Here is a 23500-nt window from a genome sequence, read left to right as displayed (position 1 = left end):
ACTGTCCACGTTATGGGTCCCAGATTAGATGTATAACAAGCTAAAAGCTAAGATTATCTGACCATCGGGTCCCTTGACATTGCTTGTATGGTTTAAATTTAAAAATATCCAATGGTCCTATTTCAACAAGCAAATCTATAAATCAGAGATTGGAAGTGTTCAAACGTCATAATTATGTGCTGTCGACTTATTAACGGTGGGTTACACAATTTAGTCGGTTTAATTTGAGTTAGTATATGACACTTGTATAATTTTTGAGTGCCTGCGTATCATCCGTCGCACTGCCCGAGTATTAAAAAACGTGTCATTTTGGAAAATCTGGTCTATAAAAACGCATGAATCTCTCGCAACCCAAACAAACAATCCCCGAAAGAAATGATGATCTCGAAATGTCCAAGTCTCAAGCAATGGGACTCAATCCCTGACGATATTGCCCTCAACATCGCTTCCTTTCTTCAGGTCTCTTTACTTCTTCCTGACGTATTTTCGTCATTTTCCTCTCTCCTTCTCTCTCTGATATCGTTTGATTTTTTCTTGTAAGGTCTCTGATATCTGCTCTTTGGGAAGCTGCTCTCGCTTCTGGCGCGATCTCTGCGCATCCGATTTCTTATGGATTTCTCTCTCCAAACAAAGGTGGCCTTCCTTAGATTTCTCCAAAATCGGAATAGTCAGAGATTACGACGAAGAATCGGACCAGCAATCCTCCTTGTCTGCGAAGGTTTCTATTCTTTTACCTATCTTTCAGCTCGAATTCCTTTTTTCCTGTTTGGGTCCATGAATTTTAATTTATTGTGATGTCAATCGGTCGATATTGAATCCATGTATTGAAGTGGAAATTAAGAGGGCGTTTGGATGTACTATTATATTCAATTGGGATTTTAGCGTTTGTATTTAGGGCCTGGGCCCCGAATTGCGATTGCGTTACTTTTTGGTTGGAGTTTGAACGAAGCGGAACTGGAATTCAGTCCTTGGATGTGTGATTTACTCGTTTTCCTTTCATCCTGATTGAGCTGAATGCAGTTCGATTTACTTGCACGTCCAAACATGGACGAGACTTTGGAAACCCTTTAGTTTTTATTATGGATACATATCATTTCGGGCTTGTAGTTTATGTACATGCATAGATAAGATAATAAACATGTAAAGGGAGGGAGAATCTAATAAGTAGTGGATTTTTTTATTTTTATTTTTAAAAATGAATTGAATTATTAATAAGGTAAGTAATTGCTATTATTGGTTATAATAGATGAAGAACGATGCACATTCATATAATTTTGATTGCGCGTCACTTGGAATTATTGGCATGTGACAACTAAATCTAAGAATGCACACAGCTTAGCTAGTCTATACACGCCTTTGCACATGGTGCATGTGCCAACTTGTGCCACATGTGAGATATCCAAGCTGCTTGTCAGGTGGACCCTGCCATGTGCAGAAAACAAGGGCCCCATTCGCCCATGAGGTGGGCTACAAATGTATGGCGTACATGGACCAAGAAAGGATGGCCAATACATATTAGGCATACACATGTAGCCCATCTAATGAGTGGACCATCCTTATTTCTTTTGGGGCATATACTCAATGGCGCCTCCATGATTAGGGGCTTGGATGTTGCACATGTGGCACAAGTAGGCACATGCGTTGCATGTAATGATTGGAGCATAATTTTTGGAATGTTGAACAGGCTGATCCACCCATATGCTTCTTAGTTAATGATGTATACATACTTCTTAAAAGCACTTCCATACCCTTAATGGACAAATGCAAACATGTCATTTTTCAGACAAAAATTCCCTCACTTTTATTTACAATACTACATTTAGTTTTTTGAAGGATACAGTTTAAGGTAGTCCACCACATCCTTTTATGTTTCAGTGTTAGATCCACCATGCATGTAACATTTTGTGTCATAAAAGCACTTACTTCCATACCCTTTATGGACAAATGCAAATATGTCATTTTTGAGATGAAAAGTCACCCTGTTTTATTTACAAAACTACATTTAGTTTTTTGAAAAAGGATATGGTTTAAGGTAGTCAGTCCGCCACATCCTTTTTAAGTTTCAGTGTTAGATCCACCATGCATGTAACATTTTGTGTCACAATTGGACCATTGAAATCATGGGCTTTATGTGGATGGGGTAATGTTACCTAAATCACCTACCCCAATATGTTCTGATCCTATGATCCAAGTTATGGTTGCTATTTCTGTGGATATGAAAATTATGATTCTATACTCCTAGTGTAGATTAACTTGTGGTGCCAATCCGTATTTGGAATGTAGAGATTAATACTATGATTTATGTAACAGCATACATACATGTAATATTATGCATGCGGGACCTATAATATTCATCATTTCATATATAATTTGCAATATCAATTTGTTTATAAAACTATACTATATACCTAGTGTATATACTGGAGCAACCCACATGATCTTTTGTACCACACATTAAGGAAGTAGCTTATAGCATACCCATTCATGTACCATGTACCGGGCTGACCTATAATCTAGGTAAACCTTGGGTGAGTTGTACCTGAAACTCAAACAAGTTGAACTGCCTTAAGCATCAATTTTCTAGATCAAATATAGACTTTCAACATAGTGATGTAGAGCAGGTCGCGCACATTTTCATGGCCAAGATGGACCAGAGAAGGCCCGATCGGAGGCGGAAGTGATCAAGACGATCAAAACCGTAAAAGAGTCATATCTCGCAAACCAGAATGAGTTTTTTGACATACCATATATGATTTTGGGGTAGGAGAAGCTACTTTAGCCAACCAACCCAGCTATGCTGGGTTACTCGTGCTGAATTTGCAAGATTCCATCAAATCGACGGTCGAAAGTCCTTTTTAATTTCGTTTTTACTATTTATAGTAAGTTTTAGTTCGATCATAACTCTTGATCGTTTGAGCTTTAGGAGTCGTGTCCAACATGAAAGGGGCTTAGAAAAATTAGGAGAATAACATGGTTAGGCCAAATTGGACACTTACTATTTTTGGCCGAAAACCATGAAGTCTAGTAGAAATCATGATCGTCTATAAATAGTAAGTTTACTATTTATAGTAAGTCACGTTTTTTAGGGAGTCTGAGTTGGAGTTTGATTGTGAAACTTCTTCCTAAGTTTGATATCACTATTTAAAGGATTGTAAATTTTTTTATTTTTTATTTTTAAATTTTATTTTTTATTTTTAAATTTTATTTTATTATCATCAATCAATTTATTTTGAATTATTAGAAATTATTTTCTATTTTCTTCCCTCGCGGACTCAAGGAATCTCTATGAGGAGTCCAGAGTAACTCCGTGGATTCGGAATAGTTATACTTGAAGAAGACGGTGATCAACCTCATTACGTCCTTCCCTGAGTCACGTAGCTAACCCATGACAGAGATAGGTGGCTGGGATGGGGCATTATGCAACAACTAGAGTGTTCGAGACTCACCGTAATAGTGGCATCTATGTCAAACCCAAACCATTCAGAGAACGTGGATGGGATGTTCACCAAAAAAGCTAAAATTTTGATATGTACTGGCTTATTGGTGGTGGACATCTGATGGATGGTTGAAACAAAAGGCATTAACCGTCCAAATTCAACAAACAAATGTCAGTTAATCAAATGTCAGGATTGACAAATCAATCTGATTTTAAGATATGACCTATACAATATGGGACCCACCATTTGAACAGTTTTCATTTGCGGAGTATGCCACTTGAACTGTCGAGAAAACTCTTCATTTCATTAGTTTTATGACTTCGAATGCACTCTCGATTCCATGATCAATGTTTTGAGAAACTAGAAAGGACATCTTGGTCTTAAAACTTTAAGCTCCCTTAAATTTGAATTGTTAGTGCAGGTGTATAAAAGTGAACACTTAGTAAAAGTAGATGTCCACTTTTAATAAAGAGAGATGTAGGTGGATTAATGTAATTATGGGACAAATATAAGGCTACAGCTGCTACACCAGAAATTTCCTTTCTTTAATTTGATGTACTCAGAACAGATCTTCTTATCCCTTTGCTGCCTTGGCATGTCTTTTAAGATCGTAAAGGCCAAACCATTCTTTCCTCGGCTGTTTAAACCTCATGCAAGTTCATAACCGACATTTCTTGCTGCATCCATGCATATTCTATTTAATTGATGCATCACACTTTGGATTTTTCCTAATTGCAGTGTATGATGTAGGTGTGGCGTAGTTTTTACATTAATTGGCACCAAGTGATGGCTGGTAGAGCTACTGCTATAGTTAAGTTCGTGAAACAAAGCTCTCGAGATGAGTCGCTTGAAGTTGGGGATTTTTTGAGAGCAATCGGAGAACTGTGTTCAATGGAATTCGGATTTAAGGATGTCCAACTGTTTCTATTCACAACAAAGCAGAATGTCCTGCTGAATCTTATTGGATTACACTATTCCTTATTTTGGCTCGGAGTACCGGTAAGCAATCCTCTTTATGTATTTAAATGCAAGACGCTCTCTATTGTTTAGTGCTCGAAACTTATGGTCAGAATCCTGATGCCCTCAGCCAGTTTAAGCGGTATATGATGAGCCTGGCAGAGGATATGGGATCACCCACAAATTTCCCACCCTAATAAACCTTTATATCTTGCGGCACTTTTTGAAGAAAGTACAACATGGTCTAGCCACTCGCGTCCCAATGCAACATGACACAGTAATTCCTATGTGATGACTTCTCTCTGAATTGTGAAACTTTTATTAAGTAATAGAACTTTGTAGAAATTGCTGCAAATGATCAGACGAGTTTTGCTAAGTGCACATGTGCGTATAGTTTTGCTCATGCACACAATATTTCATGTGCCAAGGTGGCTAAGGTTTTCCGTATCCGTTACGATACACCCGTAAAGGCCGATACGTATCGGTAACAGCCATGACTGTTACACGATACAGGGGTGAAATGGTCAAACGGGATAGTTGGTTTTTAAAGACTGTATCAGCCGTTATGGTGGTTGTAAAGGTCGTTACAGGGCACAATGATCGTTACTCCCGTAAAGGTCGAAAAACAACCACTTTTTTTTTTTTTTTTTTTTAAATAAAAAAATAAAAATTTCTCATTTTTTCGCTTTTCTCATTCCAAAAACTTTCCTAGGTCATTTTACAACTGATTTCGACCAGTTTTACTATAGTTTTTAATATTAAATTTGTAAATTAAAGTGATTTGAGCGAATAGAACCTCCAAGGGACATTTTTTAAAATTGAAAAAGTAATATTTATGCATTTTTCTTATTTCTAGTTCTAGTGCTTGATTGTGATGTATAAACATTAGAGACTTATAATCGTGTTCACAAATTCACTAGACAGCCCAATACAACACTCTCAGTGGACCGGTACACTACCATAAACATGTTCAAAACAAAAAATGAATACATGTTTGGAATATTTACATTATTCTGGATTTTTTAGATGTTTTTTTCAGAATTTTTTGAACAAATCTAAATTTTCAACCGTTTCGGGGTTGTTACGGCCGTTACACCCCCGTTTCAGTAATGGTGGTGACCGTTACGACCACCGTTACTGTTCACAACTCCAAGTGTAGGGTCGCGATGAAGTAATAATCTTAGTGAGACCGAGGTCGGATCCACAGGGACTGAACTTGTGTGTCTTTTGAAAGTAACTAGAACTAGAACTAGAAGAAGATGAAAACATAAATCTGGAATATTTGAGAGAATAATTGTGATTAAAGTAATTAAAACTAGTGAATTTAAAGGTAGGAACTAGGGTGCCAAGGATCTACTTGTAGCAATTGGGAAGCTACCTTGCATGATTCAAGGAAACAGCTGGAATCAAAGTCCTATCTTATTCAGTTGGTAAGAAGAGATTTCTTAGATCTTTGAACTTCTCATGGATCTAATCATTAATGGATGAGAGTGGTGAAGATTTGGAAGTGATTTCGTTACCTAACCATGCCCATGAGAAGGCAAACAACAGGATTTACCAATCCCACAACCAATCATATGAGAATTGGGAAAGTTAGGAAGGATTCCGTCACCCTACCATGCCCAAGGGACGATGGTGAACAACAAGACTTACTAATTTCACAATCTCAATTTAGGAAAAGAAGATATCTCAAGCTATCGCAGATCTATTGTAATTTATCACAACAAACCATTAAAAACTAAAAATATTCCTTCATAATCAAACTAGAATCCAAGAGAGTTCAACAAAACATGAATCAAAACAAAGCAAACATCTCAATCACGCTACAAGCTTCACCTCTTAACCCTAGCTAAGAGGTTTAGACATGATTGAACTAAAGACTCTTAAACAAAACAAAAAGACCAACTAAAGAGGAAGAAGAAGAACTCCCGGACGACGGCTCCACCCTTTTGCTCCACTCCTTAAACCCTAGATGATGCCTAGGAACATCCTACGGACCCCTATTTATAGTTTTGAAACTCAAACTTTCGCACAGAGTGGAAATTTCTTGAAACCGCTTCAAATTTTCGCACTTTGTGTGCTGTCTGCGTAACCCAGGACTGGTCGAGGGTTTCCTTCGACGGGTCGAGGATGACCTGATTTTAGATGATTTTGCCGCTGGAGTTCGAGTCGAGGAATCCTCGACTGGTCGAGCAGGGCCAGGACTAGTCGAGCAGGAGCCAGGACTAGTCGAGGATCACGCAAATTCACTTCAAAACTTCGATTCTCTTCATTCTTGACTTGGTTTTCTTGGATCATTGGCATGTGAATTCTTCATTTTTAGTCTTCTAAGATCTAATCTTTGGCTTGGTGATTCTTGAACATTAAATCCATGCTTTTAGCATCCTTTTCAATCCAACCTCTTAAATTCACCTTGCAACACAAACATGATTAAAATAGAACATTAAGCATTATCATGTTCATAAAACCAATTAATAAGTAGGGTCCAATATGCAATATTTGACCCTCAACAGTTACCTATACGGAATACCTTGAAGGTGACACTTTGTACAAAATCCGAGTTGTCCCTATGATAAGCCTATAAACCCAAGTTCACATGTTAATAGTTTTAGCCAGTGTTTTAAATAGTGAATAGTGTGTAGTGTTCATCCTTATGAAGCGTGAGGCATAGGTGCTACACGCTACTTCTATAATTTAATCATGATTGCGCTTGGTTGTACTAATTCCATGATATTCACCAAATTAGACTAATTAATGATGAAATTTAACAAGTTTTCATGATCTTTGGTTCAACCAAATGTAATGCAGGGGCATCTTCACACCGGGCTCGAGTGGGGTTGCCTGTGGGATGCAGGGGCACACTCGAGGTGGGCGGCCCGCTTGAGGCGGTACTCATTTGATTTGGGGCCCACGAGGGGGGTTTGGTTGAGGTCTTAACCCATGAGATGTGGGGCTTGGGCTATGAGATAAAGAGATTGATTTGCCTTGCTCTAATAGTTCGAGCTTTTAAAGCAAGTGGTTTATTGTCCTGCATTAAAATGTGACTTAAAAATAATAGGAAACGGTAATCATTAAGTATAAAAGTAAAGAAAGAGCAATAAAACTAATGTAATTTTGTTACTTATATTATTTTTACTAAAAGCACTAAATATTGAAAATAGAAAAACGTAACAATCATTGAAAATATTATTTGATTTTAATGTTGTTATGAAAAATAAATATAATATGAGGTACGTAGTGTGTAGCATAGTCTATGTAGCATGCATCATATGCAAATTATCATGTAGTGTAAGCTATATCAGATATTCGTCAAAAATAGGTATTTATACTTTTTTTAATATGTTTTGCTGTTTTAATCATGTCATATGTTGTGTTAATCATAGTAGAACATGTTAATGTACATTTTACAGATTTGGGGTGCCATTTAATAATTTTTTAATATTTTTTTCTATTTACGCATGAATTTTGGCCCCTTTTTTTAAAATTCGAAAAATCAAATTTTAATGGTTGTTTTGCTGTTTTAATCATGCCATTTGATGTGTTAATCATAGTAGAACATGTTAATGTGCATTTTACAGATTTGGGGTGCCATTTTATATTTTTTAATATTTTTTTCTATTTACGCATTTATTTTGGCCCTTTTTTTGAAAATTCGAAAAATCATTTTTAATGATTCTTTTGCTGTTTTAATGACATCATATGATGTGTTAATCATAGTAGAACATGTTAATGTGCATTTTACAGATTTGGGGTGCCATTTTATATTTTTTAATATTTTTTTCTATTTACGCATTTATTTTGGCCCTTTTTTGAAAATTCGAAAAATCATTTTTAATGATTCTTTTCCTGTTTTAATGACATCATATGATGTGTTAATCATAGTAGAACATGTTAATGTGCATTTTACAGATTTGGGGTGCCATTTTATATATTTTTATATTTTTTTCTATTTACGCATTTATTTTGGCCCTTTTTTGAAAATTCGAAAAATCATTTTTAATGATTCTTTTGCTGTTTTAATGACATCATATGATGTGCTAATCATAGTAGAACATGTTAATGTGCATTTTACAGATTTGGGGTGCCATTTTATATTTTTTTATATTTTTTTCTATTTACGCATTTATTTCGGCCCTTTTTTGAAAATTCGAAAAATCATTTTTTAATGATTCTTTTGCTGTTTTAATGATGTCATTTGATGTGTTAATCATAGTAGAACATGTTAATGTGCAATTTACATATTTGGGGTGCCATTTTATATTTTTTTATATTTTTTTCTATTTACGCATTTATTTCGGCCCTTTTTTGAAAATTCGAAAAATCATTTTTTAATGATTCTTTTGCTGTTTTAATGATGTCATATGATGTGTTAATCATAGTAGAACATGTTAATGTGCATTTTACATATTTGGGGTGCCATTTTATATTTTTTTTATATATTTTTTTCTATTTACGCATGAATTTTGGCCCTCAAAAATAATTGCAAACACTTAAATGTAAGATATTTTCATATTACATTCATTCTAATATATCTATCATTGATAGTAGATAGTTAGAAAATTAAATATATGAATTTTGTAGTCAAATTCAGGTTATCTGGTTCATAAATTCATCAGATAGTCCGATACAACTTCTCACCAAAGAGTGGACCGTTACACCACCATAAACATGTTCCAATTTATAAATGAATGCATATTTGAAATGCTTAGAATATTCCGGATTTAATCCATATTTTTTCATATTTTTTTGACAAAAAAAAAATTTTGCACCGTTACGGGCCGTTACGCCCCCGTATCCGTATCGGTTTTGGAGGTCACCGTTACGCCAACCGATACCGATACGGGACACCTTGAGCATGCATCATATGCAAATTATCATGTAGTGTAAGCTATATGTGACTTGAGCTATTTTCATGAGCTACGTAACATTAAGGCTAAGCTATGCTACGTAGCGTAAGCTACACGGTACATTTAAAACACTAGTTTTAGCCTAATAAGCTCACATGTCCCATGACCATTGCTCTATATTCTGCCTCAACATGTGAATGATCCACAAAACTTTGCTTCTTACACTTCCATGTAACTTACAAAAGTATAGTAGTCATATGTAGATCACCCATCAGATGGAAAACCAAACCAATCTACATCATAATATCATTCCACTCAAAGATGACCATTTCACTTATAGAGGATACCATAACCTGGAGATCCCTTTAAATACCTGAGGATATGAAGCACGACTCCATATGAGGAACCCAAGTAGCCTGCACAAATGTACTAGCCACACTGACAGGATATGCAATATCAGGTCAAGCAATTGTTAGACAAATTCGCACAAGTTAACAATGTCACCTTGAATCATCAAATAATTCACCTTGATCCACACCAAGTTTTAGATTGGTATCCATGGGAGTTTTAGTAAGCTTGGTTCCTAAAAGACCGGTCTTATCTAGTAAATCCATCACATATTTTCATTGTGACAAGTTGATGCCCAACTTGGACCTGGCTACCTCAATGTCTAAGAAATATCGAAGATATCCCTAGTCTTTCTCATTGAAATGCCGCTGTAAGAATTTCTTCAACTTGTCAACACCTGTACTGTCACTACCTGTGACAACGATGTTGTCTATATATACAACCAACACAATAATGCCTATCCCACTTTACTGAACAAAAACAAAGTTGTTGGCTTGTCTACATTTTATTAGGAACTCCACCACCGCACTACTAAATTTGTTGAACCAAGCTCTTAGAGACTGTTTCAACTCATAAATTGATTTCTTGCTATGGAGTATCTTATCTGACTCCCCCTGAGCAACAAACCCATGTGGTTGCTCCATGGAAACTTCTTCAACCAATCTCCATGAAGAAAAACATTCTTTACATCAAGCTGATATTAATGGCTGGTCCAAATTTGCAGCAATGAAAATTTGAGGGTCCCACCATGATGTATGTGTCTAATCAATGTCGTCCATCTGTTTTATCAGCTCTCTTTAGGGCATGAACCCGAAAATGAGGCACATTGTAAGCTCAAGTGGACCACACCACAGGAAATAGGGGGATAATGACATCCATCGTTAAAAGAAGAAATTTGTGTATGAGCCACAATGATTTGTATCCGTCATCTAACTTGTTCATGAGGTTAGAAAGATATGAATGAACCAAAAGCACAAATATCAGCTTGATCTGAAACTTTTTGGCCCCCAATAAGTTTTCTACGGTAGGTGTTCAATTCCCACTGTAGCGTGTGGTGTGGTCATTTTTGTGCTCATGCCTTAAAATGAGATGATAAAACGGACGGACGGTGTGGATCAGACACATACATCATGATGGGCCCTATAGATTTTACGTATTTGATTCTTCTCCTCCTCAGTTTTAGTGAAGTTGTCAACGTCAAAATGGCAGCTTACATGGAATTTCCCATGGTAAATAATTATTACCAATTTATCGAAAATTACCATAGTAAATGGTAAACCAAACAGGTCCTAAAGTTATATATATATATATATATATATATATATATATATATATATAATTCTGATCTATCTTTCATCAAATATAGCCATGTTATACATGACTAATCATCCATAAAAATAACAAAGTACTTGAAAACAGCTAAACCAATAAGATGAACAGGTCCCCGAGTATCAGAATGTACTAAATAGAAGGTTTATTAATTCTTTTGTCCAGAGGAGACGATACTCTATGGTGTTTACCAATTGCACGATCTTGGTAATAAGGTCCATTTGCTTCACGTCTTCCTCCAACCATTCTTAACGTCGATAGATCTTAGAATTCGCAATAAGAAGGATAAAATGTGACAAAACAATTTGAGGACTTGGCTTACTCATTGATAACAAACCCAAAAGAAATTTAGGAATGTAAAGTATTGATAACAATGAAAGCAATGGGGTATGACCAGTGTTTTAAATAGCTACGCTATGTAGTGTGTAGCTCAACCTTAACGCAACATACCTCATGAAAATAGCTTAAGTCACATGTAGCCTACGCTACATAATAATTTGCACACGCTACACACTACATAGACTACGCTACATGCTATGTAGCTCACATTACAAGTTCCTTTTCACTACAACATTAAAATCAATTAATGTTTTCAATGATTGTTACATTTATTTTTTTCAATAAAAATTAGTTAATCTTTTCAATGCTTTTTGTAGAAAGAATATAAGTAACAGTATTAAATAAGTTTCATTGCTCTCTCTACCTTGATACTTAATGATTACCTTTTCCTATTTACTTTAGGTTGTGTTTGGTTGCACCAAATATCATGAAATTTTGTTTAACTTCATTATTAAGCAATCTAATTTGGTGTATATCATGAAATTGGTGCAACCAAGCACAACCTTGGTTAAAAATCTAGAAGTAGTGTGTAGCTTATGCTACACGCTATGTAGCTTACACCTCATGCTTCAGAGGGGTGAACACTATGTTACACGCTATTCACTATTTAAAACACTGGGAAGGATAGGTTGTACCCAACCCACACGCATGGGTTAAAGTACCATTTGCTAATGTGACAGAAGATATGGATGGCGACTATAGTAACCGAGATAACACATTATTCTTACTAGTGATATGATTGGAAGATCCTAAGTCAATGACCAGGGTAAGCTATGAGATGATGCAAGACAAACAGTACCTAACTGCATGAGAGTAGTTATGGATGATGATGCATGGGTGGAGCGATCCTTTAGAAGTATGGCATATTCTTCCTTGGACAATCTAACTGTATCACCTGAAGTACTATGTTAAGAAGTGGAGGAGATGGGCTTGGAAACATAACCCTTGGTGCGATCATTAGAGAAACAAACTTAATTTGCCCAGGCAGGCTTACCGATAAGGTCCCAACATGTGTCCACTTTGTGGTTACTGAGACCACATTAAACGCACTATGGATTGCAATGGCCACAACTACTAGTACTACTGAAACTTGTACCACATCCTCCCCAATTATTTCGGCCTCCAAAGCAACCTCCCCTTGTATCTCTACCACCAAAATGGCCACCACCACGACTTCTCCCATCCCTACCGGATAAATATAAATGCAGAATGATCTGACGAAGATAAACTCTATATGCTGACCACATGCGAAACATGAGCAAAAGCCTAAATAGTAGATGAAATCTCGCTACCTCTAAGAATCTGATCTCGGACAGGTTCGAATTGAGGGAAAGTCTAGAGAGGAAATTTAGCAACACGGAATCCCTCTCTTTGCCGTCACATAGTTTCATAATTTGTAGATAGGGGCCATATACATTTAGTTCTTCTCACATGTCTCGCAAGGCAAAATAATACTCTTTGATCCTTAATGTTGTCAAAAGTGATCGCATAATGCCTTCCATACGCATATGCGATGGTCGTATATGCCATATGGATGGTATGCGATCGCATATCATATAAAGTGATCGCGTATGCGATTATGCGATCACATAATTTCCATTTTTTCCATTTTTTTTAAATCAAAAAAATGAAAGAAAAGTTGTGCGATCTCTTATGCGATTGTGCAATCAGGCATAAGCAATCGCACAGGATCGCTTATGCCATTTGACAACATTGTTGACGCTCTTATCTCCTTGTTGAAGAGCAAAAATACTCTGAAGTAACTCTTAGATCTGAGTTAAGTTCTTTTCCCTGAATATATCTCCTTCAATTTACCTCAAACTTCCTTTGTTAACTTGAAAAGGATAACATTTGCACTAATTTGAGACTCCATATATTCCATAACTAAGCTCTAGTTTGGGCATCCTTTGCCACGAAATCTTCATACTCTATTGAACTTTCGTCAAGTGTGAGGGAAGTCAAATATTTTAATTTCTTTTTACTCGGAAGGAATACCTCTACTGATGTGGCCCACTATAACTAAATCGCCCCATTGAGTTAGTCGATGTAATCTAAAAGTTCATTGACTTAGATGGAGACAAAAGACTCTTGGCTTCATTCTTGACATCCATTGACTATGGAGAAATTAAACACCCAAGGAGGAACAAATAACTTTTTCTTAACCTGCACATATTTTAGAAATCTACGTATATCAATGAACACAATCACTTGATGGAATTTCTTGTATCAATACCTTCACCATACATTGATTCTTTGTTCCTTGCAATGCTCACCTTCAAACACATATTTTCAATCTCAAATCTAATCACTAATCTGGCTATAACACGTGATGCCCTACTTTTGTCAATCACGATGAATCTATATGAAAGTGGGCTTCACACATATATTCACGGAACACGATTACACAGCCCACCATATGGTGACTAAGAGAATTTGAGTATATCAGTCCCCAATGACCTTTGATTTTCACCTTAAAACAATAAATGGAAAAGAAAAGGAGAAGAAACATTGAAGAAGGAAGATATTGATTCCCGGATCAATTCGCTCTGATACCATGTGGAAAAATTGAGAAATGAGGAAAGACGAGAAGAAAGGAGAGAGAGATTGAGGAATACATGTCCCCACCTCTCTCAAGTCTATTAGCATGGTTTTCAATATTTACAAGAATGCTATTAATACCCATTTTATCCTAAACCTAGATAGGTCTAAGAATGGGATTTGTAACACTATTATGCAATTGCTTTAGAATTAACCTGTTTGTCAGGAACCATATGGCAAAAATGCAGCGGCTGATGCAATGATAGAAATCCTTTCTTTGAGCCACTTCAAATTTAGCAAGTTGTCATATTCTGTATGGTGCCACATGGTAAATGATGTAGTTAAAAAACCCTAAAACTTGACTCCATATTCACCTTGGTCAAGTTGACTCAAAGACTCGACTTGACTCGACTCAATAGTTAATAAATATAAATCAAAACTTCTAGAAATACTAAGGAATATTTTAAATAATTGCTTATCATGTAAGTATTGAAAATTTTGAAATAAGAAATGAAAGTCATACTATGGTTGCTGGTAGGGAGTGTCTTCCTAATATATAGAGTTGGCGGGTTCGATTCCCATGTTTCTCATATTAGTTTATTTTAATCTTTATTATCATTATTATTATAAACCGGCTTCATAGTATGAGCGACTCGCCAAGTCTCCATGAGTCATGTCGAATCGACCAAATTTTAAGTTGACTCGATGAATTTTTCTGAGTCAGGGCCAACTCGGTGCCAGAACCGAATTTCCTAAAGACTTGGCTTGAAATCTCACCAAGTTGAGTTGACTCCGCTGGGTTTCAAGTCGAATCAGTGAGTTTTTGAACTATGGTAAAAGGTGGGATTTTAGCTTTGTTAGTTGGTGAGCGTGAAGAGCAACCATATATATTCATTTCTTTCAACATTAGAGATACTTTGAACAACACTCAATTTACTTGCTCCAATTATCCATCACAACCCATCCTTCACTTTTTCTTCCACTTGTGTTGGGAATTAGGAAAATTGATTACCTCAAGAGTCAAGTGTCATCAGTGTTCTTGTGCCCTGTCTCCAGTTATATCTGAATTGGGTCCTTTTTTTGTTTTTCCCACTCCTGAACCTGCAGGCTATCCACAGTGAAGCCCATCAAATCAGCAATCTGGATTACCATATTGTGGGATCCACAAATGGTAGATAAGGCGGCCCACCCACAGATCATATAATTCCTCTCTAACACCATCGGGCTACCTACCAGTCATGGCTCTGAACACCCAACTAATTCAAAGTAGGTGTGTCATGCGGAAGAAACTTGCAACACAAGCCAGGTATATCTATCAGCATGGGAACTTCTTGTTTCTCTTGAATTCACCTCAAAGGGCAACCATTGAAGAAACCGATGCACTGACTTGTGTTTTCTATGTTAATGCATTAAAAGTTTCTTCTTTTGAATCTGAGGATCCCTTGGCCTCATTTCCCATCCCATCACCCCAACCCCTTCTAGGGGTATTTTAGTGATAGGTTCTATAGGAATTGGATGATCATATTTGGTCAAATACCTAGTGACAAACTCCTTATGTTCCTTACATTACGGTATTTCTGTACAAATTCCTGGATGACAAGCCTAAATGTTATCTTATTGACGATATCTATATTGATGACAGTGACGACATCAATGTTGATGATGACCTTAATACGAAGCTGCCACTATAGGATCCTCTACCTGAGGATATGCATGGTATAAAATTGGGGCCCATGCCATGGTTCAGTGATCTAGACTGCTTGTCAACCTGCATGGATGGGTGATGCCCCAAAACTCCCCAGATAAGAAGATCCTATTCGCGAACCTTGGCCAGTTCCTTATGAACTGGAACCATTGTTATATTTCACTTTCAGCCATCTTTTGCAGGATGCAAATTGAATGGTTATGCTTACCCCATCAAGGAGATTTTTGGGACATGATTCATCCACACAAGCGTCTTACAGACCAATGGTCTGAATCACTGAACCCTGGGACCCACAGATGCAAACTGCTGTGTGTATACTCAGGTTGAGGATGCTATAGTAACTCGCTGAACCTACTGCACCTCTCTCCTGCAAACGAGAGATGCAAGCCATTCATCAGGCGGACCAACTTTGCTGGCCCCGGTTGGATCCTACAGGATAGCCATGAACAGCATCAATTGCCATCTCATTTCTCGTTTCTTATATTTTTAACATTGGCAGGCTGAGGATATCACTGAAGCCCTTTGCAGCTGCCAAATATCTGAGCGGCAAGTTTGTGTGAGATGGTGGAAGCTGGGCAGGTGGTTTCATGGCTTCCGCCTGCGAGATGAATCTCGACTGCGTAGGGTTTCCCTCAGTGAGCTCGCAATATCAAAGGACGAGGAGGTTATGGGCGTACTTCGCCGAGGAGCCATTCATGAGGTCTTGCGCATTCAGATCTCTGCAGAGTCCCCGAGAACCACATGGGCATATGTGCATCCACAGGGCTGATAGATGTACAATTCCGTGTATATATGTATTTATATCTGTATTAAGCATGAAAGTATGATCAAGCTACAAACAGTTGTAAGTTAGTGTAACATAAAATCCGTAACACAAGCTGACACATCAAGTACATAGGATGCTATGTGGGGCAGTTTATATCATACCTATCAACTGTCTGATTTAACGTACTCTTGTGGCCTGCCTGACAAGTAGACTGGCCTGAGTTTTTCGCCTTTCATGATGGAACCCACTGTTTGCACGTATTAGTTCTCTCTATGCACATGACATGGTGGCTCGGGTGGTGGGTTGTATGTTAAGCTAACCTACACCTGATTGTAGGTTATCAGTACTCTAAAGTGTCTCTATTTATGTTTATGAATGTGAATGTGTGAATGCATTAGTGTATCCATCCAATGTAATTATGAAATGTGATTTGTTTTCAGATATTTTAATCTGAAAAGTAATATTTGAACCTTGTTAGTAAATAAATGTGTAGAGATGCATATTTCCCTATACTTCAACATCTATATTTAATCTGTGTTCTGTGCAGTGTTCTAATATCGGCTAAACTCATCTTATCAAGCCCTTGCTCATAGGATAGCTCGACTGATTGTATCGATGGTATGCGATATCGATGCTATGCGATGCTCTAAAGGTTTGTGCTTTTTATTTTAAAGTTCTTTTTTTCTTTGAAAGTCTGGAAAGAATGAGGAAATCGTTTTTGAGATTTTTACTGGAAAAATCCTCAAATTCTGATTTTTCCATAAAAAAAAAAAAAAAAAAAGGTCTCGACTTTTCGAAGTCCCAAAACAATGTTCTTGGGGGATGAAATGACCAAATTCCAAATGTATTATGGTGACATCGCATTTATCTAAATGCGTCGTCGTCTAGTGGTGGCAATGGGTCAGGTTTGGGTCGGGTCAGGGTCTGCCCAAGCCTGATCCATCTACTAAAATGCTAAGAATCCTAGCCCAAACATGATAACCCATTACCCATTGTCCTAATCCAACCCACTTAAAAATTCATCAAGCCCAACCCAACCCGATCCGACCCATTTAATTGTAAATGGGTCATGTGCTGGGCTCAACTAACCCAACCCAATTCGCCACAACCCAACTCAGGTTTAAGAATGGAACATGAGGCTAAAGGCTATGCACAACCTAGCCCACTCAATTGAAATAGAGTAATTTAAAAAGTTCATATATACTTTTGTTCTTTACTTCATTTCAGGTTTCCAGTCAGGTTGGGTTGGTCATGTGACCCAACCCATTGATAACCTATATAAGTGGGTGTTAAGAGTTTTTCCCTAGAAAATCAATGTGACCCTGATTCATTAGCTATGTGGATGCGATAGCTTCAATTTCAGTTGGTGATCTTGATTCACACAGGCCTGTGGTATACCTTGACATTATTTGTTGTTGTCCTAAACTGATATGGTATGAGTTATGTGATGAGTATATCATTTGGTCCTTGAGGAACTTGAAACCAGACACTAGTCATTTACCAGGAAAATTTGTGTTCCATGAATTTTAGGATCCTGATGAACCATGATCGGCACATATGCCTATGACACATTTGTGTACATCACTCTTTTAAATGTATAGTCATCCCATGTGAGGGAAATGACTTAAGAGTCAAGATGGAAGGTCTCCACCATCAAGAACCAACTTAAGGTTGATTGTACCTTTGCCCTCATCCCACATGGGAATTTAAGTGTGCTAGATATGAGATCCTGGTATTTGATCTTTAGATACTTACATTGGAGGATTGAAGTTCAAGTCAATAGTTTAGGGGCCCAATACTCTAAGCTAATGATCATGTGATCAAGAATTTGATAGTGCATGAAAGATAATTAATCTTTATATCTAAGGGCATGTATGGGTCTTAAATCTTGACTTATCAACTTTAGCTCACTTTACAAGGCTTCTTAGAGGCCACTGAAAGTGGGTGGTGCCGGGTATGTCCATTAGGGTTTATGAGTTCTTTTACGGGCTAACATGGGATCCACTGAATTTATTTGGGGACTTGCTCAGGGTTAGATTAGATTTGATCAGGAACTCATCAAGTGGTTTTAGCATTAGGCCGAGCACTTGCAAAGTTTTAAGTAGCTTTAAAAAGGTTTTTAATAATTAAAATTTTGTTTTAACAATTGAAACTATTTTGATCACACTTGATGATGATCTGATGGCCTAGATCTGATGGTTCACTACTTAATTGGCATGGAATTTCAATGAATCTAATTCATCTTTGATGATTCACCACTTAATCCGCATGGAATTTCAATGAATCTAATTCATCTTAAATCAGATTGGGTTGGCATTTGGTGCCTAGTTCAATTGGCTCAAAATATCTGTTAGCTCATATTAACCGAAGAATAGTACAATCACGGAGATCGGACTAAATCAATCCAATGGGATGATGGTCTAACTCTAAACAATAGTACATGGGATTGAAGTGCAATTGCCAATTTTCTTGGCGAACCTTGCACAATTAGACGGTGATCATTCATTTGGAACTTGACTAAATCTCACCCACTGGAGGTTTGATTGACCTGAAAATTTATGGGAAAGCTTTATTCTACGCAAGGAAACTACTAGATGGTGTGGATCTGACCAAAGATGATCAGATTTGTCCAGGGCTAATTTTGGACAAATGGAACCGTTTTGGATGGATCTCTTATGTCTGAGATCAAATTGGGCTGAAACCTAAAGGGTAGCTCAATGGTGATGTGTGCAGTGTTGTCATATGCAATCACATAAGCACTTTCATTATCACATATGCCATTTTGGACCAACAGACCACACATATCATGTAGGCACATGTGATTATTATCTATTGGGGGTTATACGGTTACACAAAAAAGTATGCAACCATATAAGCCATACTTATGTGGTTAAACCATTGTGTACAAAATATGTGATGGCATAACCCTGCAGCGATTAGATTTCTGAGTGTTGGGACTTATTTTTTGTTTCATTTTCTCTCACTTTTTGCCTATAGATAGGCACTCCCACCCCCTATTTTCACAATTCTATTACTTTCTTACTCTCTTTCACTCTAACACTCACATCTCTCACTTTGGTCTCTTAACTCTCTTATTCTCTCTCTCACTCTATTACTCTCATTCTCCCTTAAAATGGCATCAATACAATTTAATGTTTTTTTTTTTTTTTGGTATATGCATTCATTTAAGTAGTTGGTACTTGACTTATTATAGTCTAATAGTCTAATAAAAATATTAAAAAGATTCCTACACTTGCAACCTTTTTACATAAACTTTCATATATTTTTTCAGTTATTTATTTATTTTTATTTTAAAAAAAAAAAAAAAGTTTGGGAGACTGTGCCATTGGGTATGCAATTATGCCATCGCATAAGTACACAACTCCCTCGGGTCACATAGGATTGCTTATGCCATTTGACAACATTAGTGTTGAGCACATTTATTAGTCATGATTGAGTAGTAGGAGGCCCGATCATGTACTTTTGATAGGTCAACCCCTTAATTGTGCATGTTGAGTGGTTCTTGGGTTTTTAAGACCTTGGAATGATAATTCACAAATGTCGATTTGAGTTGCATCCCATGGCCTCATAAATGTCGAAAGTGCCCTAGTTGCATTCCTAAGTGCCCTAGTTGCATTCCTGTATGTACGGTATAATGCGCAATGGAAGACAACCATTCAAAAAGACACCTTACAAATTGTATATATGATTGTGTTGTATGTCGGTTTATTCTAAAATGTGATTTATTGTATTTCATGGAGGTTTTTATATTGGCACACAACTCTTGTCCACGCTCTACGTGAAATCTTAGTTTGTGGATGAGTGATTATGAGGCATGGTTATGTAACCCTAAGGTTCTCTTGTGTAGTGATAGCCATTAGTTGTGTTGGGGACACAACTTGACGAACTCCGCGTTTGAGCTTGAAAATGTTCATTCTCTGACATTAATCGAAAGTAACACTTAAATAAATAATAAACGGCTTATATGGTAATGCAGAAAATGTTGAAGCTTTACATAGTATCTAAGATTATTACATTCGAGAAGTTCATTAGGAATAACTTTATTAATCAGTCCCAAAAACTTGAGTTAGTACTCACTCTTGAGCAAGTATTGTATATCATTTATGAATTATGAGCCTCCTCTCCCTAAGGTCAATGATGAACGCCTTATTGTCTGTATCAAATATGTCAAATAGGAAAGAGACAATGAGTTAGTCAAACTGTACATTCTAGGCTTCATAGTTGATGTGCTCTACAACCAGCTGTGGAACACGTTGAATGCTAGATATATATATTTACACCCAAAGTGCATGTTTGGTGTCCGAATCAAGACCGAAATACAAGCCCTTGAGAGGAAACTGTACACTACAAAACTCGATGAAGAAGCATCTATTAACGAGTATGTGATAAAAATGTGTGTGATTGCTAATGAGCTTTATAATTGGACATGCCAAAGGAGAGACTGAATTGTAAATGCATCCTTATGTCATTGACACCTATATATGATAGGTTCATTGATAATTATAATATGAGCGAACTCAAGTATAATGAAGAGAAACTATATATGCATTTGGTTCTCTATGAGATCAACAATCTGAGATGTCCAAAGAAGCGTGTGGTAAATCTAGTTGAGAGCTCCTCAAGTGGCAATCCAATTCTCAAAAGCGCAAGAAGACTGATGATCATAGTTAAGGGACAAATAACCCTAGTGGAAATAAGGCAAAGGGAGTAGAAAGAATGCATGTTAGCATTGTGGAAAATAGGGCAACTTCATGGAAAAGTGCGCCACCTATAGGAAGCAACTTGCTCAAGTGGTTAATATAGGTATGCTATCTCTTACCACTTGGTTCCCATGAGATATAACCGTTTTATATTACTATCTGGCATTCTGCTAATCTGCTTGTGTAGAGGGTGAATGGACAGGATGGAAATTGAGGCAGAGGATGAGCATGCATTGGTTAGGAGCAGAAGAGCTTAGTAGGACATGATGTGCCAATAGTATAACAGAGTTAATGGAGAACATGGTTTAGAGTCGATGACCTGAATTGATCTATATTGGACTTGGTTTTTTAGATCTTATTATCATTATTTGTTTCTTTGAAAATAGTGGTTTTTGACCTGTTATCTGTTCCCATGGAAATGATAGTTTAAATTGTTTATTCTATTAGTCATTGAATCTTCCATGTTAGCTCTACCTTACACTTTCTTGTTGTCCTGTATGATTTACGATGGAGACGCTCTGTGATTGACCATCTCTACTCTTTATCCCGTATTAGGGAATATGTCAGTGGATTTCATCCAAGGACCTAAGAGAGATACCATGCAATAGTCACATGAATTCCATTTAGAGATTGTGTACAAGTTTATATTGATACCTCTTGAGATGTCTCATTATATGGATTTATGGACTGGCACAGTTTATTGTCAATCATAAATCCTGACTTGATATATATCACCACCTATGTGCTAGTGCTACTAAGTGGTGATGAGAACGATTGCCTTGATTGTATTTGTATCACCCAATGATACGTGATGCATCACAAGTAGAGTATTGTTTCTGTTATAGTATTGTCTGTGAATGATATGTTTTATCTTACCTGATCGTGAGAACTTTGGACAAAATGTTAATCCTATATTAAAAAATTATTACTAAAGTGGGTATTTTCCTACCAAGTTGTGTGAGGTGTAACATGGATGATACCAATCATGAGGTGTATTTAAGAGATGTATGTTGTTAGGCTTAATCAATCAGCTCACAAGGATCCATTTAATACACTTGCACGCACAATGACTTAAGACGAATGCCATAATAGGACAAAAATAGGCACTGTAATGGCCCTTTCCACTAGAGTGGATGTGCATGCTTCTCACGATGATGTATTAAATACCAAGTTGGTTGTTTCACTCATTTGGTAACATTGTCAATTTGGCATATGATGTCATAGGGTTCCATGATGATCCAAGTGTGTTATATGCATAGAAATTCTATTCTCTCGTCAATTAAAAAAGTTCTTAAAAGAATTGTGATTATCAGGTGACTTGGTTCATGATCACAAGAATAAAAGGCACAATGGATGATTATGACAACTATGAAACTGAGAGCATATGGTGGAGTATGCTAGACAGTAAGAGTTGCCATTAAAGAGAATAGGCGGACTTAAGAGAGGATCAATATGACTCCTTAGTCCTCTCCTCTTGCCAAGAAGTTCTTTTCAACATGTGTGTATAAATGAATTAAGTATGGATTGATTTTAAGGCAAATGGTAGATTGTTGGAGTTGTGCACCAGAAAACCAATGTGCACCCTGATCCACCAGCCATGCGAATATGATGGAGTCGATATTAGTTGGTGATCCTAATAACCATAGGTCTTTTAGAGTGTGTGAAATGCCTTGACATTATCTAGCATTGCCTTAAACTTATATGGTACAGATATGTGAAGAGCATATCCTTCGGTCTTTAGAAACTTGAGATTGGACTTAATGGTCATTGACCAAGGAGAGTGGTGTTCAATGGATCTCACCTTGATGAGCCATGATTGGCATAAATTATAAGGACATATATAGGGATATCATTCTTTTAGATGTACAATAATTCCCTGTAAGGGGACTAACTTGGGTCGGGATTGAAAGTCTTCACCATTGAAAACCAAATGAGGTTGGTTATATTGTTAGCCTTACCCAACATAGTGTGAGTGTGCCAAGGATATGAGATTCTGGTATTAAACTTTTAGACTCTTGCATTAAAGGATCAAAGTTCAAGTCAATCGTTTGGGGGAGCATTAGCCTAGATTATGACTATGTGATTGTAGACTTGATGGTACACGAAAGATGATTAATCCTTACACATGAGGGTGTGTATGAGCTTTTGATCTTTATTGAGTGGCTTCAACTCACTTTATGAGACTTCTTAGGGGCCACTGAAAGTGGTGATGTTAGGTACATGAACCAGGTTCACTGGTTCTTGCATGGGCCAATATGGGACCCATTAAGTTTATTTAGGAACTTGTTTATGGCTAGATCTTATTAGATCAGCAACTTATCAAGTAGTTTTGGCATTGGGGCCAAGTACTTAAAAGTTTTTAATAGGCCTTAAAAAGGTTTTCAACCGTTAAAGTTTTGTTTTAATAGTTAAAACTATGTTATTCACACTTGATGATGATTTAATGACCCAGCTTTAATGATCCACCACTTTATTAGCATTGGATATGGATGTATGGTGAATGACCTAAAGAG

General features: G+C 36.9%; 1 protein-coding gene across 6 annotated transcripts; it reads left to right on the top strand.

Annotated features, from left to right (window-relative positions):
* The first annotated feature begins 307 nt into the window (after positions 1–307).
* Positions 308–22070, top strand: LOC131226290 (uncharacterized). 6 transcript variants are annotated; one of them, XR_009161707.1, is made up of 5 exons: positions 308–459; positions 542–718; positions 4188–4436; positions 16814–16918; positions 21543–22070. XR_009161707.1 is itself a non-coding variant. In XM_058222098.1 (4 exons), the coding sequence occupies exons 1-4, from the start codon at positions 376–378 to the stop codon at positions 16829–16831; spliced, it is 528 nt and encodes a 175-aa protein (XP_058078081.1). In that variant the 5' UTR covers positions 308–375; the 3' UTR covers positions 16832–21458. The 6 variants fall into 6 exon arrangements, 2 of the variants coding, with proteins under 2 accessions (XP_058078081.1, XP_058078080.1); XR_009161708.1 differs by lacking the exon at positions 21543–22070 and adding an exon at positions 21175–21458; XR_009161706.1 differs by lacking the exon at positions 21543–22070 and adding an exon at positions 20895–21458.
* The last annotated feature ends 1430 nt before the right edge of the window (positions 22071–23500 follow it).

This window comes from Magnolia sinica, chromosome 14 (assembly GCF_029962835.1).
Source record: "Magnolia sinica isolate HGM2019 chromosome 14, MsV1, whole genome shotgun sequence".
NCBI lineage: Eukaryota > Viridiplantae > Streptophyta > Magnoliopsida > Magnoliales > Magnoliaceae > Magnolia > Magnolia sinica.
Note: the sequence above shows the minus strand (reverse complement) of the source record. Positions and strands in the feature narration are given on the sequence as shown.